Raw genomic sequence first — 19,985 nt, forward strand, 5'->3', positions numbered from 1 at the left:
CAGGGAAAATACACAGTTCTTAGCATTATTGTGTGTGAATTTCCTTCCGTTATATGTAGATTACTTAGTTTTGTTCATGCTCTGAACAGGTGCCATACCTGTCACAACTACTGCCTCTCACATTGCTATATTTGCAAAAAACTAACAAAAAGAAGACATCATGTGATGGTGATCTAAGAGCACAACAATAACAGAAAGATAAACTATTCATGCAAAGGTGTCAAGCCAAGGGGAATGTCAGATTTGAAAATTCACTGCAGAAACTTCTACTGTAGAGCATAATGAAGGATTACTTCCTTTAATAACAAAAGCAAGACACAAAACCAAGGACATTTCAAATGAGAGATGCTGAGCCCTTGTGCACCATGTCTTCAACACTGCATAATTCTCACCCTTCATCTCCAACAGGATCTCTAGCTAGAATTGGCGAGATATGGGAAAGGGTGAGAATAATAACTAGATTTTATTTTATTTTAAATCATTAAATGTACCTAAGTCTAAGGCCTCTAAGTACCAACCTTTGTCATTTTAAACTCAAGACATAAATATTCATTAGTTAGTTTGAGTTATACTGAAATTTTCACCTTTGGTACAAATGAACATTTCTTAGCCTCTTTAGGTTTTCTTGCATGCTGATCCTATAAAGTGTTTTTAAGGTTAAAGAAGACCCTTGAAGTGACATACCTCAAAAAAAATTCTTTAAAACAAACTTTATAATGATCAAAAGCAATTTCTTTATGTTTGTTCTGAATGCAAACCAAACCAAAAAAATACCTGGTGTCCAGCCATTATTTGCTTCAGCACATTTTCATAACATACTTCATCCATATGATTTAGCTGCTGCACCTGAAAAGTAAACATCATACCTTATATTAAAATCATTTCTATTTTTCTACACATTTTCTATTACATGTCAAACAAGTAATAGTGATCCATTAAAAATATGTTTATGCAATTGAATTTATAATATACTGATCCCCATTACTAACAATACTTTATTAATTCACAAATAGATCATGAAAATAAGTAGAAAAAGCACAAAAAAAAAAAAAAAGGGTAGTGGATATAAAATTTATTAAGTGACTTTTTTTTTTTTTTTTTTAAGACCAAAGAGAGGTAATCCAGTTCTGTTCTTTAGCTTATCTGTTCCATATATAAGGAATCATACTTCTACTGGATAGTGATGAAGTAATCCATTTAAAACATCAAATAATTATTTTTATCTTTTTTTTAATATTATTTTTATTAAATTATTTTTATCTTGTTATCTTATTTTTATCTATGAATGCAGCTTATACATTGCAGATATACATATCCAAGCAGTTACTGATTCTCATTTTTTTGTCAGAAAAAAGAATTTTCTTCATAGTTGGGTCACTAGGAAACAGTGGGATTACCACACACAGGATTTCCAATTACGGATAAATCATAAAGCTTCAGAAAGGTTCCAAAATAGAGTTCAGTTTAAAACTCAATAGAAATGTATTCTTCAATCTGCTCCAAATATACTTCTTTCATTTTTTTTTTTTCATAGCATATACTTAAGATTGTTCCAAATCAGACTAAATAAATGAAGTTCAAAATTAGAGCAGATAAGAACTCCATCCTTCATTTTTGCATAAAGGGGTGGAAAGAAGGAAAATATAGCTTTTTTTTTTTTGACACAAATATTTTGTAAGAAAAAAATATGTAGGAACTAGAAAATGGAAATTCAGCACTTCTTGGTGTTATCTAGAATATCTTAAAGTTGTAAAATATAGCTTTAATTGCTTTAATGGGAAGGAGAGAACATTCGTATTTGCCATAAGAATAATAGTAAAAATGTGAGAAAGATGGCCTTGTGTGCAAGAGACAAATACCCTGTCTGATTGCTCTGAAAATTAGAGGTTAGCACTTCATTTAATTATTTTTCAAACATTTATTTGAAAATTATTAAGAAGTGTAAATAGGCAATGCATAAGCACACATATAGACATATATATATACACATGTACAAACAATTTTACATATGCTTTGCACCCATACACAGAGAGAAAGCTAACATGTATAAAGAAAAATAAAAACTCTATACAGCCAGATTATTTGTCTTCCATCAAAAAAAAAAAGAAACAACTTTTAAAATCAAATTAAACTGAGTAGATGATCCATATATGTGACATTAATAGATCTGCAAATGAAGAAGCCATATTTTAGTCTTGGTTCCATATGCTATCAGTTTCAACTATTTCCTGGCTAATGTCTATGCCTAATAAGTACACCAAAAGTTATACAACATGTGCTGTGCATATCTAACCCAGCAAGAGGGAGACAGCATCATTATAAACCTCAATTAAGAACACAACTAAAATATGCATGAACGCACATCATAAATAGCCATAATGTTATACATATTCTAGAGAAGAACATAGAGCAATCCCATTTATTCCACACATTTTTGGACAACTGCTATCTAGCACTGAAATGCCATGTCACTAAAATTAATTTTAGCTGAGCTTTCACAGACATCCTAATTCATTTCCTGAAGAAAAGATACTTAGGTACTAGCCTAAGTATCTTTAGGCAGAACCATAGTGAGAAATGCTAGCATCTAAAGCAAGCACTCCCCTCCACAGAGTTTTGCAAGGCTGATTGGGCCTCTTCCAGATCCCTGCACTACCATAGAGAACCAGTCTAGATGCCAGCAGCAGCTCAGAGATTTGGAAGCTTTTGCCTCAACTTCAGTGAAGCAGGTGCCCTATTATACTACCAGGCTGCTACCAGTCTTTTTAGTAGAATCCAATCTAAAAAGGATAAGTATGCCTAACTTCAGCACCAATTGTTCATTGTGGGATCAGAAGCATTTTGGAAATGTATCAAATTCCCATATGCTAAAAGCCTGAGAAAAACCGCTGTGTCCATCTGAAACAGCTAAACGGCTATGGTTTAGAGGACACTGCCACTGATTGTTGAAGAAGGCTTGCCTGTGGTTTGCATATGAATTGGCAAATTATTCATCTGCTCCAAATTTTTGGAGAGTTTTTTTTTTTTTTTTTTTTGACAAAAAATTTTATAAAGCTATGGCAAAGCATCTACTTCAAGGAACTAACAACTTTGTCTCCTTGCTCCTCACCAGTGTGGATTCAGACACAGTATTGATTGCATTGCATCTGTTGATGTTCTACAAGAGTTTTTGATTCTGTGGGTTCTTGCACTGCTTTCCTTTCAGATAGACGAGAAGGATATTGATATCAGTAATCATTTGGCAGGTTCAGTATTAATATTATGCTGAAAAGAATCCTTTGTAAAAGAGGTTTAATGCTTCTAGTTTTCGTTTGATACAACATATATTAACCTCATTGCAAAACGTATTTTACTCTATGAAATCTAGAATGGCATTCTTCTGAAAAGTAAAAAGAAAATCCTGGCTTGTGGCATTACTAAGAGAGTCTTTGTCTGCTGTGTATTCACGTTTCAGAATAACTACTACCTCCTAATATTTATGATTATTTCCTATTAATAATATTTATTATTGTGTTTGTCTTGTTCTGTTTTAAGAAAACATTTTTTTTAATCATGTTAAATGTCATAAGAGAATCTGTGTAGTACTCTGATTTTTAAATCAGGGATGCATTCTAAAATAAATATGATTAAACTGAGTCTTTCCTTTTTTCTTACCAGACTACAGTAGAAATAAACAAAATAGACAAATCTAGTGCTAGGAAAACATTAAAGAAAAGCAACGGCAAATAACACTGAAGGCACTTAGTATCATTAATGAAGGTTAAAATATGCAAATTGTGGTAAGCAACATACGGTAAACTAGTCTTGCGTGTATACACTTGAAATGGCTCCCTATGGTTGTAAGCTAAAGTTTCTTTCCTGCATTTCAGATAGAATGTACTAGCTAAATAACCTAGAAAAAAATAGGAAAAAAAAAAAAAGAAAAATAACCTAGAAAAGAATACTATCATTGATTAAGTTATGCAATTGGCTTTTGATCAAAAATGTCTTGATTTCTATTAAATTGAAATCAGAGCAGAATAAGATTTCCAAAAAAGCTGAGCTATAAAATATTATACATCTCTAAGTTACTTGTGCTTTAATTATTTGCTACTAAGATACATAGAAATCTTTGCAAAAGCAGTTTATGGAAATGTGTTTGTATCAATGACTGTATTTAAAGAAGGTTTATAATTTGAAGTGTCAAGTGGCACTGCACTTCATTGACCTATTATTTTAATAAGAATAATATACCTACATGGCCTCAATGCTTCCACAAATGAACAAGAGCACAAAGAATAAAGAAGCTAATTTAGGGACTGTTGTAATGCGTTTTCTATCAAACATGCACATGTGACAAATAATGGCTTAGGACACTAAGGTTTTCATCAATAACTTATAACCCATTAGTGTTAAGTTAATGCATGTCTCATATCCAGATTTCATAAATGTGTATTTTTCTTACAACATTCCATTGATTATTCCACAGGCATTCTTACTGGTAAAGTTTCTAGCCAAATGGAAAACAAATGAGAAAGGCAGAATAATCAGGTCCTACAGTGACTGCAGTTGAGGGTGATGATTTTTCCCCAATAAAGCAAAACTTATTAGTAAAGTGAAGGCATTGCAAAACTACATACCATTGTACCCAGCCACACTAAGGCCTATTTACAGGGACTGCAAACTGAGAAAACAGGATTCTTTAAGCATTTCTCACTGTATCTTTATAGAGAATATGCTTCATAAAACAGCAGTAGCATAAAACAAACAAACAAAACAGTACCCCCTACACATACATAGGTGAAGCATGATTAAAACAAATAGCAATCCTTTCTTTGCTTTTCCTGATTCTTTACCTTATTAGTCGTCTTAATTCCTATAAAGGTTTGTCCCAGTGGTACAGGTCGGAAACGGCCATCGAAGTAGAACAGTCCAATGTAGGGATTAACATGTAGAAATGTAGCAACATCAAGATAATTGGGTAATGTAGCTGAAAGACCCAAAATCCTGATCATACTTTGTGTAGACTCAACCTACAAAAAATAAACAAACAAAAAAAACCCTGTAAATAATCCAAGTGTTACAGTAGAAGAAATCAAGCACAGTAGGAGTTTTAAAACCTCCCTTACTCAATAATAACATGAAAGAAGCATTTAATATTATATAAAAAGGTGAACAATAGATTTGAGCTAGTGATTAACCTGTACTGAAGAAACCAGAACACTCTACAGTTCCATTGAATCTTTCTTATTCATCTCTTTTACCCTGCAAAAAGTTAGTATTCATTAACTGACGTGGAGGAACAAGAACAGTAACACTGGCTTGTTAAGAAGGGATTGTAAAATTTACAGGCAAAACTAGGACAGATAATTTGGAATCATTTCTTTTTAGTTGAATTCACACACTTCTGAAATAAAAAACAATGTAATTTGTGCCATTCCTCAATCATGGCTAGTGCTTAGATATTTCCACAACTCTCTTAGGCAATCTATTCTGGTTCATCACTATCTGCATTTCTGCAGTATGTATCAGTACTTCTGCAGAACTGAAGATACCAAGAACACTAACAGACATTTTTTCTATCATTCTTTTTTTTTTCCTGTTTGTATTACATTTTATAACAGAAATGGTTATTTTATACATATAAATACTCTGTTTCATATGAAAGTTTACATATTGCATATATTTCCAGATAATTTTCAAAAAGAATGAAAGCAATTAAAACATTTGAATGAGGAAAGAATGCAAGAATTTTCCCGTTTCTTGCTGAAATATTAAGAACTTTGTAGGCTGGCTCACAGCTTACTTACTAGTGCAATTATTTAGACATACAGAAGTTTTCATCTAAAGACTTTTTGTGCATAGTATAACTGAGGCCACAAACAAGGTTCTCAACTTGTTGCAAATGCACGAACGTCTCATCTTATGAGTAAGGTTGCTATCTTCTACCCAGCTAAGTCCTGTTCAAAACACTGTGAAACTTAGATTCAGGTTTTGAATGACTAAGATATGCAAGTTAAAGTGAAAGGAAGTCCCATGTTGCAATTAAAACAGAAGAACAAGAAGTTTTCAAAAAAAAGATGATTAAAAAGTATATGGAAAACATTCGTAAATAAGATAAAACAAATGATACCATAATACAGACCTGGGGAATAGTAAGTGCACAAAAATCATAAACCAAAACCCAAATGAAAACATCCCCACCCTATCCCTCCAACTCTACAGATAACAACCAAGCAAACCACTGCGTTGCTGATAATGGACATATCACATAGTAAAAATCTGGAGGTTCCGACAGTTGATGCAGGCAACTAAACACCACAGAAAAACTGCTGACTGACCAACACTTCTTCACTTACACAAAAGTGCAGCTTTGCAGAGGAAAGCTCATGTACAACAAACTCTTAAATGTAAACTCAAATTCTGAGAGGACAGACACAAGATATTTCATTTTCACAAGTCTTAACATCTGTAGCCAGCATTCAAGAAAGTTGATAAGCAAGTTCATTAACAAAGAAGCATTAGTAGAATATAATTTGTTAGATATATTTTTATAGCTGGATTTTCTGATGACCTAAGGGTAATCCTCAATCATACAGTTTTGGAGTGTGGGGCTTTTTTTTTTTTTTTTTTTTTTTGGTTTTCTGTATGCTCCAGCCTGGCCTCCCCATGGACTACAGGAATCTTGGGTCTCACAGGTTTGTTTCTCATACAGTTTTCCTCTCTCCTCATGGCTAGGAGCCGTTTTTCTTTTTTCTTTTTTTTTTTTTTTAACCCCAGAGCACCGCCATTTTGGCTGCAGGGCCCAGCCATGCCTTGTGGTGGTGCCATTGGAAATGTCTGGAACTGGTACAGGGCAGCCCTCGCCTCTCGCCAAAGAAGAGCCCTACAGCCCCAACCCCTGGCAGTGTCTGGACATGGACACCTCATACAAATGTCTAATTTGTCTAATGCCTATGCAGGTTTTTGAACTGTAAATACAGTAACCACAGATATATTTAATTATACTGTACTTTGTTCACTATCACCTGATAATCAAGTACCTCAATCGGAAAGTGTAACTAAACTCTAATCTGCAAAACATATTTGATTTTGCTAAATTTAATATATTTCAAATCTTCTAAGAGCCTGAAAAATGTGCTCAGATCCATCGGATGGTAGGAAATTATTTCCAGTATTTAAACAATTAACAAGAACTCTACATAATAACCATGGACTTATGAATTTTTACACCAATTAACTGTTCAGAGTTTTCTTTCAAAATATAACAACATCTGAAGAACAGTTACAGTTTACTGAGACTTTTCATTTTCAAAATCCTTGTAAATAGAAACTGCGTAACTTCACCGATCTGGCAGCTGGCCTTGTGGTCAGGGAACAGATTATTCAGGTTGGAAGGGACCTTAATGATCACCTAACTCCAGCCCCCTGTCATGGGCAGGGATGCCACCCACTAGATCAGGTTGTCCAATGCCCCATCCAGCCTGGCCTTGCACATTTCCAGGGATGGGGCATCCACAGCTTCTCTGGGCAACCTATTCCAGTGCCTCACTACTCAGTGAAGAATTCCTTCCTTATGTCTAGTCTAAATCTAACCTCTTTTAGTTTAAGACCATTCCCCCTTGTCCTATCATTATTAACCCAAGTAAAGAGTCCTTCTCCATCTTTTTGTAAGACTCCTTTAAGTATTGAAAGGTCACAATGAGGTCTCCCCAGAGCCTTTTCTTCTCTAGGCTGAAACCTGGAGAACCCAGAATTATAACTGCACCTGAAAACCGCAGCAATCAACACAAGCAAGAACAATAAAAATTACTAATATGTACAACACACTTATAAACAAAGCACATTTTATATTAAACCTGTCCATATATTTGTGCTTATGGATATAATGCCTACATACTTTTTTTTCAGTAAGTAAAATTTGCAAATCACAGAATCACAGAATTTCTAGGTTGGAAGAGACCTCAAGATCATCGAGTCCAACCTCTGACCTAACGCTAGCAGTCCCCACTAAACCATGTCCCTAAGCTCTACATCTAAACGTCTTTTGAAGACTTCCAGGGATGGTGACTCCACCACTTCCCTGGGCAGCCTGTTCCAATGCCTCACAACCCTTTCAGTGAAGAAGTTCTTCCTAACATCTAACCTAAAACTCCCCTGGCTCAACCTAAGCCCATTCCCCCTCGTCCTGTCACCAGGCACGTGGGAGAACAAACCAACCCCCACCTTGCTACAGCCTCCCTTGAGGTACCTATAGAGAGCGATAAGGTCGCCCCTGAGCCTCCTCTTCTCCAGGCTGAACAAGCCCAGCTCCCTCAGCCGCTCCTCATAGGACTTGTTCTCCAGGCCCCTCACCAGCTTCGTTGCCCTTCTCTGCACCTGCTCAAGCACCTCCATGTCCTTCTTGTAGCGAGGGGCCCAAAACTGAACACAGTACTCGAGGTGTGGCCGCACCAGAGCTGAGTACAGGGGGACGATCACCTCCCTAGCCCTGCTGGTCACGCTGTTCCTGATACAAGCCAGGATGCTGTTGGCCTTCTTGGCCACCTGAGCACACTGCTGGCTCATATTCAGCCGACTATCCACCATCACTCCCAGGTCCTTCTCTGCCTGGCAGCTCTCCAACCATTCCTCTCCCAGCCTGTAGCTCTGCTTGGGGTTATTGCGCCCCAGGTGCAGGACCCAGCACTTGGCCTTGTTGAACTTCATGCAAATTATTTGGACTATCATTTTTCTATTTATGTTAAGCCACAAAAATCACGTCAGAACAATAAAGAAATCAGGTAAAAATGTATTTTGCTCTATTTAAATCTGAAAACTAACAAGATGTTACTGTAAAGACTACTAATAAGCTAATTCAAACTGTAAAAAAAAAAAAAAATCAAAAAGAAGTTTGGTGCTTTTCCCATCTAAATTACACAGTAAAATATAAATTTGCAGCAATTTCTCAGCATCCTAATTATGGAACTTTGAGCTTTTTATTTCCAATAGTGTATAATGTACATAAAGTAGGAGCCTGATAAACAATCATTATTTGCTTCACAGTGTTTGGTAAAGTTTGTAAGTTTTTCGTTTGTTTTTCAGGAAAGGTAAGTTTATGTCTATAACTATTAAAAGAGGTCACTGTTAACTACTATGTTAAAGATAACCACTGCCACATATGCCTGAGAAAAAGTGAGACTTCTTATCTAAAACAGGTGAAAGAAGCAGTGGTTAAAGTGTAAGAAAACAAAGAGTTTTAAAACTGTCTCAGAATTGCCAGCCCGTGTTGTCAGCATTTAAACATACTAACTCTACAAAACTCTAAAAGGACATTTTGCTTGAAAAAAATCTTGCCTCATTAATGCCAAACTTCTGTATGAAATTCCCATCCTCAAGTATTTCTTATATAACTCTCAAGTTGAAGCAGCACTGTTAGACTCCAAAGAGATTCAGAAAATAATCACAGAGGATTCATTAAAAGCAAGACTATAACTCAGTGCTCCAAAGTGCAATAAAAGTCCTCTAAATCATTCCATCAATTTAACTTCTTTCAAGGACATCCAGATAATCATTTTTTCACCATCTTCCTCAGAAGCAAAACAAGGTATGCTTATCCTAAAAGCAAAAATATATCATAACATTTCTGCCAACTATTTTATGCTTAAACTATAAACTAGAATTCTGTGTCTGTATATCCTCATATACATACACAGACTGAGTTTTCTTTATTATTTTAATTATACATGGCAACATACAAACAGCAGTGACCAAAACTGTGCTAAACTCAGAAGTCAGAAAAACAAAATTACCTGAATCTGCAACTACCACATATTGTTTATTTTTTTACATTTTCCTATGTGATTATGAGTGAGTCTCAATTACTTATCTTATTCATCTATCCAAGCACTACAAGTATTTTATTTTTGATAATGGCTTTTAGAGCTCTGTGCATACATTTTCCAACTACTTCTCAGACTTCTCCTGTAAAAGCAAGTATCAAAATTTTTTGTTTATCTTGCACGTGCATATACAAAGTGCAAGAGGACACTTTGTAAATATAGTCCATTCCAACATTAGTATTTTTCATGTGCCAGATCACTTATTTAGTCCTAGAAGACCCAGTTAGATGGTTATTATATAAGATAGTGGTTTCCTGAAACTGCAGTAAAAGTTACTGAAAAGATATTTTGGATGATGAAGTTTTCTGTTTGTATTCCCTATCACTGTCTGGTGGGGTTCAGCTAAGTGAATTTTCTTCACAACTGGCACAAAATTTCAGATGCTTTAGTCATTACACATGCTTAATTATCTTAGAACAAAAAAGTGTGAGCAACAATTAGAATTTACAAGGCTTTCTCTGGAAAGCTGAACCGTCACAGTGTTTACACATCACGTTCTTTGAAAGCTTTACTGTATTTTATTGATTTGATATTACACTTAAAGGAAGAAATAAAATTGCCATAACTACATTTAATTGACATATCTAATTAGTATATCTAATTCAGAAGCATTCATGGTGGCATGTGGAGAATTGACAGCATGTTCACCATACGCATTTGCAAAATGCTATTATCACACCATGAAATTCCATGTATACAGAAAAAATAAACAGAAGATAGCTATCTGGTACCCATTTCCACACTCATTTGAGTTTACACTGTAAACGATAAAGGATTAAGTATGGGAAGTGCCTGTCTGGACTGTAGATTGATCACAGCAGGTTCATTTTCCTAGTGGATTTGCACATCATCTCATTACATTACAGCCACCACTTGAGAGCATGCAGGGTATGCATAGAGATACTCTTATCTGACTTCTAAAATTTTTCCTGAACTTGTGATCTCAGCAATCTTCCCATTTCCATGTATTAAAATATCACATTCACAGAATTAATTACAATCAAGCTGGAAAGCATATCCCTGATTGTTCAGCTTGAGAACAGAAGTGAAGCATACAAGTTTACATATTCTCATCTTTGTGCAATTGTACTCTGGTTAGAAATTAATCTGGTATTTTCATGACCCAGAATTACTTCAACACACTCCAACAGTCAGTCTGTATGCCCTTTAGTGGATGTCTCTCCACTAAAGATAAGATGTACAGAAAACTAGATACAAACATTTCTTAGTGTTAACTCTAGATGTGCAAGAAGATTGATTCATGACTTAGGTTCCTGGGTATCCCGCATGACTCTGGTAAGAATGAAGTACTAGGTACAGGATACACATTAGTCAGTAAGATACCCACTAAGACACCTGCAAGTCTCAGCCCCCTGCAAGATCTACGATTTTCACATTACAAAAAAAAAAAAAAAAAAAGGGGGGGGGGGGAGGAATTCTCACAGGAAATTTTGTACAGAATTGAAGACACTTGAAAATGCCTAACAAGAAGGTTTGTTAGAATGTTTCACTAATGTTTACTTTATTTTTTTTTCTGATTTTTTTGTTCATTGCTTAATGCTTTCATTAAGTAGTAGTTAAGTACATTAAGTAGTAGTCAATCAGTCCACACAGGTGGTAATTTCCTCATTTTAGGAAAACTGAAAAAAAATGGAAAAAGCAGTAACATAAAAATGATAAAATTACAAAATCAAAAGTGCATAGTAAAAAAGCAACTACTAATACTGCTTTGAAGATTCTACATAGGATGTTATCTACAACTCCGCATAGAATACATGTTACTAGGCAACCATCTAGTTAAGTAATTTTATAAATGAGTTTTACTCTGCTTCCCATGAACCCTGAGAATACTGTGATCACAGTTCTCCACTCAGAACATATTTAAAAATCTAGAGGTACTGAAAAAACATAACCATGCAGAAAGCACTATTATAAGCCATATTATTTTACCTTGGCTAAATATTAAGTATGCAATACTTTGCCTGAAGGAATTACACTTTGAATATACCTATTAAGAGATTTCTATGCCCTGCACAGTGCCGTTTCAGTTTTTCTTGAATGACAAAATGCCTTTTCATATACTGTTTTTTTCCCCCAAAGACAAACAAAAAAGAAATATGAAGTCTTCTACAAATCAGTTTAACTGCTTTATTGTATTATCAAGGAGTGTGACAGTCATGATTACCTTTTAAACTCCATGGATATACCAAGAAAATGGAAAAATGTTCAACTATCAATCATAAAAAGTGTTGTGCAGAATGACTGCCTGACCACTTCTATGCAAAGTAATGGAAAAGCTTCTGCAGATTCCTTCAAATATCTGATCACTAACAATTTCCAAGCAAATGGAGATTAAGTTTTGTTTTTTAAAAAAATATATAGTTTTTTAGAAGTCATTCTTACACAGCTACAAAGCTGCCAGAAAACATAACAATATACATCTAGAATTCTGTAAGGCATTAATTTTATGACAATCTGATGAACTGATGGTTTTTAAAGAACTTATAATTGAAAAACAGCAATTAAAAAGGGATGCATCTAATTGCTTTCTATGCCCAACTTTACTTAATAATTTTATCCATGATATGCAGTAAATAAACAAATAACTGGTGACAAGAATAAGAAGAGGTGATTGGTAGAATTAATATAATGGGTACGTGTGTCAGCCATAAAGGTAAATATAGGTTATTAGTCCTCTTCAAATTAAATTTATCTTAATTTAGCTCATTCTTAAATACACCTCAGTTGTTAAATAAGAAACTATTTTCCAAAAACACTCTTATAACAACAAGTGAATCCTGCAGCAACTATTAAAGTATCTGTCTGAAGACTTAATGAACCAGCATCTAAATGCAGGCTCCGAAGATGATGTGTCAGCAAATAAAGTGCATGTAATTCTTAAAGGACAGAACTGAATAGCAGGAAGGAGGAGCTAAGCCTCTGTATGTGCCACAACCAAAACTAACAGAAGTTCTATACCCAAGTTAGTTGACATGTTCTAAAAGCAGCTGCAAACATGAGAAAGTTCAGTGAACAAAGCCCCACAATAACATAAGTGGGGAACAAAACATTATAGAACAAGGTTTTGGTAAGGAGATCCTGAAAAACTTGATTGGCAGATAGAAGGAGTATCAAGGGGACAAAAGAATAAAGCAGTCACTGAAGATGAAATGTGAATAACCAAACAAATGCCAATGCCATTATTTATCGATGCATTCTAGTCTCCAAAAACACTTGAATGAACTACAGCCAGCTACTGCTAGAGACAAGATATGGCGACAAAACCTTCCCTCCTCTGACCTCATCAGCTGTTCTTAGATCATTAGCTATCAGCCTTCCTTTAAAATAAACAAACAAAACAACCAAAATTTACTTAATCAAGAATGGGATTCCAAGAACATGAGAAGTCCCAAGCAGATAAAAATCCAGCGTTTGGCTTTGTGTGGGAGACCTCTGAATTTGTTTGCTTCTGATTGTCAGGAGGCACAAGAGGGAAAGTAGGAGGCAAAAAAAGAGGTAGAAGAAAGAACTAGAAACTAAAAAGAACTAGAGACATTGAAAATGCATCCAGAGCAGGAAAATTTATGACAGCTCATAGGGAAAATTTCTTAAATAAGGCATCATGAGGAAAGACCATTATTAGGAAGGAAGGCTCAGAAAGGTAATATGAGAACTGCCAGGGGAAAGGAGAAGAAAAAGAATGATAATTAGGGATGGAGAAAGAAGGGTAGTAGGCAGTGTGACAAAGTTGCGAAGAACAGGTAGAAAAGTGCTAGATCCAACCATTCACATTATAAATGTGGAATGAAATGTAAGGCTCCTCCTGTCAGCAAAAATTTCTTTGGCTCAGTGGGAACTTGCACTTGATCTTCCAGAGGACAGAAAAGCATCACTATATCCAAGGAGACTGTGTGTAGTTTGTGGCTATTCAGAAGATGAGATAACTGAAAACTAAGTCTAGAAGCAAAACTGTGCCCTTTAAGGGCACAACGGTTGGGCAGGATTAGGGAAAGCATTTATGAAACCTTTAGATTTTTATCTGTTTTTAACTACTCACTTAAAACTTATCTGCAGAAAAATATGAATAGGTGATACCATTTATTTCTCATTCTAGTGAAATACAGTTTTTTATATATATATATATATATATATATATATATATATGCACACACATATTTTAAAGGCAGAAAGACTTCTGTGTCATCTTGAGGAGATGACTACAAGAAAGACTAGACAGGTCCACCTTTAAATACTGGTCAATTTGCAATAAAAAAAATAAACCAAATCAAGACAATAATAATAACCCCCTCACACACACAAAATCCCAAAGGAAAATACATTAATTTTGCAATATTTGGGTCAAGATTAAAATCATAAAAGTAATCTATTCTATCTGTGTCAAATGGCTATTGCATTCTAAATTGTGATGTTGCTGAAAATAACATTTGCAAATATCTAAGTATAGCTAAGCTGACTTTTTTTTAATTGATAAACATGGAAGCAAATTCATGAAGTTACAGCAGGATGGTGATGTTTGCTTATTGTTATTTTTTCTATACTCTTACTGTGTCATAACGTGTTAAAAAGAAAGTTAAAAACAAAGAGAAAGCAGGATTTTCTGTTTGTTTGAGATGTTATCCTGCATATTGTTTTGGATATTCATCAATTTTATATTTGAATGAGAAAATATTTAAGGAATTTATTTTCTGCATTTACTATGATGGTGAGAAATATGCTAAAATATTCCTCTGACCAGCTTGAAATTTTGTATTTCTAATATTACTGATTCATAAATAAATAAGATCGATCATTAAATAGCATCAGTAAAATTCAATTCAAATTGAATACTTTGTTTAAAGGAAGTGCATATTCCCCTTTAAAACATATGAGGTAAGATGCCATGTCATTGCAGCACACTTAATCCATACTACTCGTTTAGGAAACTTCATCAGGAACACAGCTACACACCCACTATTCATCTAGACACTTGGTTGATCTAATACAAAGATATAAATATATTGAAACTGAAATATAAGGCAGAGAAATATTTTTGTGCCTAAGACATGAGCTTTGGTTCCCCAAAACCTGTGAAACCTTTCACTACATATTTTCTTTTATTTAATTTATGCTTCAGAGTTGAGAGGAAGTATCACAACTCACGCATTCAGGTACGCTTTTTTGTCTCATAAGCAGCAAAGAAGTTATCAACATCTCTGAATAATTATGACAAAAGAACTGAGTGTCATGCAGATCATTTTTTCTTTCAAACTAATAAGCTTAGTGGATATTATAGAACTGTGGAAATTTTGATTAAAAAGTTTAAGCATTTCATTTTTACATCTGTATTATGCTCCACACTAAAACTTTAAACATCAAAGCTATAAATTGGATTCAAAGAAATTGTTTGATGTTATACCTGCAATATGTAACAGAGCTCAAAGCAATTTTCCCACCAAAATGTTTTGCAAAGTCAATTTAAATCACTTACAAAAACATTTCTGAAAATCTGAAAAGTGCAAACATGCACGAATATGCTGTTCACTCTGCTGTAAGACTGTCAGAACTTCCAATATATGTAGTCCTTCTAGATTTTTTAAAAGCTGATTCTAAAAATAATGCCATAAGTTAAAAAACACATACTAAACTCTTACAGTAAGTGGTGTGACTCAGTGTTCATCTGGAAGAAAGTACAGTCCTAATTTGAAAATTTTGAGGTGCAAATTAGGACAGACCTACTAATGCATCAGGATGTTCCTGTTTTAAGAATGTATTTGTAAGGCTATGGTTGTATATGAATACATATCTCAAAGCATTATTTTCTGGCACAGTGATGCCAGAGCTTCACATTAGGCCTGATTCTTAAAAAGGCTGAAAAAAAATCCACAACAAAACACAGTGTATTTTTCTATTATCCCCAATCTAAGAAAAATAACCTTTGAATAACTCCATACGAAAACAAAAGATGTATTCTATTGTCTTGTAAGATAGGATAACAAACAGTGCAAAATATAACAGTACATGCAATATGGATCCTAACACACATAGAAATCGTAACATTGTCTCATATACAAGCTAGGGGAAGTATGATCCAGATGAAAATGTAGGTACACACCATTTTTAGAACAGCTATTAGTGGTTTATTAAAAAGAATGAAGTAGTATTCAAAGGAGTTGAATCTGTTATCACAGTTCTGTCCTAGAAGTTATATAAGAGAATGACTGTTCCAGGTCAGACCAAAAATCCAACTACCCCAGTACACTGTCTCCCACAGTAGCCAAAAAAGGGATGTTCTACTAACAGTACAAAACCAGGGAAAATGACAATGACACCTGCTAGCATAGCCCCACAGCTATTATAGCCACCAGTCTGATCTAGTGACTAATAATCTGTAATGGGTTTTTCTTTGAATAACTAGTTTAATCACTTTCTGAATTCCTCCGCTACAAATTATGAAGAAAATAGTCAATAGCTCTGATGCTTTAAACCAATACACAAATCATGTAATTGATTTTGGCAATTACTGCAGCAGTTTAATTGACATAAGGATATTTATGTGGTCAATGTATTTATTTCAGAACTTACCTCCATATTCTTACCTTCTGTTTTCAAGAGTACTGAATAAGCATGATGATTCTACAGTTACCAACAAAAAATACATTCTAGAACTACATTCTGGAGAGGAGCTTAATATTTTATATAAAATCACCAGAAGTCAGAAGGACATCTCCAGAGATGGGCTGAAAATCCCAACTTTAGTTCCTGTTCCAGTGTCGATTATGAATTTGTATTGAAATGCACAAAACAGAACTATGAGCAGGGAACAGTACCAAAGAAATGTAATCAACATTTTTACTTCACAAAATATCATTAAAACTTTATCAGGTGGAATGTTTTTGCATTTAAAAGATCTGTACTAGTATTTGCACTGAACTCCAGTGAAATACTTCTGTAATCAGAAAATTAACGTCATCTTTTTAGACACCTAATAGGAGTTCCAATAATTACCTAACTAGTTTTGGTTGTATATTGAAATATTCACAGTGCTATGCTTGCAGGCTCAGATGTTGCAGTAAAACATTTTTTAGACCAAGTCTCTGATTATTTCCTTGTTTCCATATTAAAATGGTAAAAAAAAACTTCTATGAAACACCTTCTGCTTCTTGTCCCCAAGCTCTCTTAGAGGCTTGTAATTCAGAATATTTGTTTGGAATTGTTTCCTGCTGCATAGCTTTGAATATTTCTATAATTATTTTTGGGGTTTTGTTTAACTGTTTAGTTTACTTTTATACTGTAAATTTTCCTTCTCAACTACCTACTTTTGCAAATCTTCTTATAAAGATTCATAGTGATCTTCACCATTGACTTTCTTATCAATCTAGAAAAAATAAGCTATTCAGAAAAGTGGTGAGATTGTTAATATCAAAATTCATTTTGTTTTTCTTTCCAACTGTTTCACTTAAGGAAGAGTTACAAATGAGTAGCTTCAATTCCAGATGAATTAAACTCCAACTTGGTAGGTAAAACAAACCTTGAAATCCTAAAAGATTAAAGCACCCCAGAGAGCTATTTTTTTAAATGAGTGTTGAACCAAGATACTGCTATATTACAATAAATGCGCTAAGGGTAGGATTCAGTACCCAAGACATAATTGCCTCAGATCATTTTATTCCTAAAGACATCTGCACAGACTTGACAGACACAAAAGGAAAGGATCTGTAGGAGATTTGCGTCCAAATAAAGCAGAAGCAGGAGGCCAAGATGAATAAGCTAGCACAGATAAAATGGCTCTAGACATCTATTTCAAACAGCTGAAACCTACCTTACAAGTCTCATAAAACTTCACATTGAAACATAAAACAATATTACTTGCAATCTGACTTGAAGACAATGACCGTCACGGTCACTGCTAAAATCTGAGATGCTTTACTTTAAAGACACCTAAGGAAAACAAGGTAATCAAATCAATTTAAGTAAGAAAATACAATACCAAATGGGTTAAGCTTTCATGCCCTTGAAGTGAAAACTTCACTGAGCCTACATACACACCCTACATAAAGAAATTCTTTCCCAGTTTAGCTTCTTCTAAAGAATTATCATGTAGGTTGTTCTTTATACAATAACTTTACATGTACTGTGCTAGATCATAGCAGACATTAATTTTATGCAGTTCTTATAGGAGGTGGAATGATTCAGAAAGCACACAAGGAACCCTACTGAAGGGACTTAACAAGGCTTGTGTAGCCTTACCATGATAAAAAAGCATCTTGAAAGCTAAGAGGTTTTAAACATTTAACATGCTTGCAAGCACAGCCATAATAATACCAATTGTGTTTATTTTTAACTTGTTACAGATTCTTTGTATTGAAATACTCCTGCATTATGTTTGTTTGTTTGTTTTTTTTTTTTGACAGAAACAAAAAGAATGCCACTCTATCCTCTCCTCACCAATACATTGGGAGCACTAGTGGAAAAGCTTGACAAGAGCTGGAAGTGTGTGCTTGCAGCCCAGAAAGCCAATCATGAACATCCAAAGAAGACCAGCAGGTCAAGGGAGTCAGTTCCACTCTCTCTACTCTGCTCTTAGGAGAGTTATTCTGCATTCAGCTCTGGGGCCCCCAGCACAAGGAGGACATGGACCTGTCAGAACAAGTCCAGAGGAGAGTCATGAGGATGATCAAAGGCCTGGAGCACCTCTCCTATGGAGACAGGTTTGAGAGAGTTGTTCATCCTGGAGAAGACAAGACCTTAGAGCAGGTTTCTAATACTGAAAGTGGGCCTAAAAGAAAGATGAAAGAGGGCATCTTTATCATGGAGCTTAATGATAGGAAAAGGGGTAACAGTTTTAAACTAAAAGAGAGTTGATTTATATTACATATAAGGAAAAAATGGTGAGGCACTGGCATAGGCTGCCTAGAGAAGCTGTAGGTGCCCCATCCCTGGAAGTGTTGAAGGCCAGGTTGGATGGGGCTTTGGGCAACCTGCTGTAGTGGGAGGTGTCCCGGCCTGTGGCAGGGGGATTGGAACTAATCTTTAAAGTCCCTTCCAACTCAAACCATTCTATGAAACTAATGATTTACTTATTCCAATTCTATCCCTTTTATTCATCTCTAGATTCCACTTCTCAATTTTCTTGTAAATGCATGTCTAACCAGAGTCTAATCTTGTTGCTCAACTGTAAATCCTTCTTTTTTTTTTTTTTTAACAAAGTTTAAGACTTTTTTTTAATTATTCCTTTTCTATTTTTGCCATTTCAAATCTTGGTATTTAGAAAGTAGTGCTAAAGCATTGAGTAAGAAAGAAAAACTGATTAAGCTGAAGGACTAATTACTTAGTATTTTTCTAGCAGTGCTGAAACGATTCTAGACACCTAGATTCTAGACACTGTTCTTCATTCAAAACATTTTTCTTATATGAAATCTGCCAATAAAAATCAGCATTGCTGGTAAGAAAATACACTCGATTTTGGTTATGTTAAGCACTATCCTGATTATTATTTGTTTAAAAATGTTCCAGTTTAGTGTTACTTGTACAGTAAGTAATTGAACATTAAGAAACAGCTCTGTAATAAATCATGCATCCTAGGAATCTGACATTTGATGTAACAGAGAAGGTAGAAGAAAGATATTTTTCTTCGTATTTAGTACAGATTAGCTATAAAACATAAGCCATCTCAACATTTTGATTTCCAAGTACAGGTTTTGGGGTATTTTTTGCTCTTACCTGGCGTAAAGTACGTGCTACTATGCTTTCAAGTACTGGTCCTCTGTCTTCATGCAGCAGATGAACTTCATCAAGAATCAAGAGTTTTACCAGCTGAGAGAGGGCTACATCACCAACACTTTTCCTTGTCACTACATCCCATTTCTCTGGAGTAGTCACAAGCATCTATGAGCGCAGGAAAAAAGACATATTAAGCATATATAAATAAAAATCCAAATTCACCTTTATTAAAAAATATATTTTAATTTGCAGTTGAGTAAAGGCAATGTAGTACTTACAAAGCTTTTACCTTTTTAAGTTTTACCTACACTGTATATTTGAGGCAGACACAGTCTCCTGCATTCTACATGTGCTGGACATCAAAATAGTAGGCTTCAGTGTGGAAAAATATATGGAACTATCACC

At 34.7% G+C, this 19,985-nt stretch overlaps 1 protein-coding gene across 6 annotated transcripts in view; it reads right to left on the reverse strand.

Annotated features, from left to right (window-relative positions):
* Nucleotides 1-19,985, reverse strand: part of ASCC3 (activating signal cointegrator 1 complex subunit 3) — a 280,518-nt gene that overhangs the window by 155,353 nt on the left and 105,180 nt on the right. For all 6 annotated transcript variants that reach the window (XM_084513434.1, XM_084513436.1, XM_084513435.1 and 3 more), the window contains 3 exons: nucleotides 19,581-19,745; nucleotides 4,836-5,012; nucleotides 775-846 (listed from right to left, as the gene is read on the reverse strand). In XM_084513434.1, coding sequence (XP_084369560.1) covers nucleotides 775-846; nucleotides 4,836-5,012; nucleotides 19,581-19,745 — 414 coding nt within the window. The remainder of the gene's footprint in view (nucleotides 1-774; nucleotides 847-4,835; nucleotides 5,013-19,580; nucleotides 19,746-19,985) is intronic.

This window comes from Aythya ferina, assembly GCF_964211825.1.
Source record: "Aythya ferina genome assembly, chromosome: 3".
NCBI classification, from domain to species: Eukaryota; Metazoa; Chordata; class Aves; order Anseriformes; family Anatidae; genus Aythya; species Aythya ferina.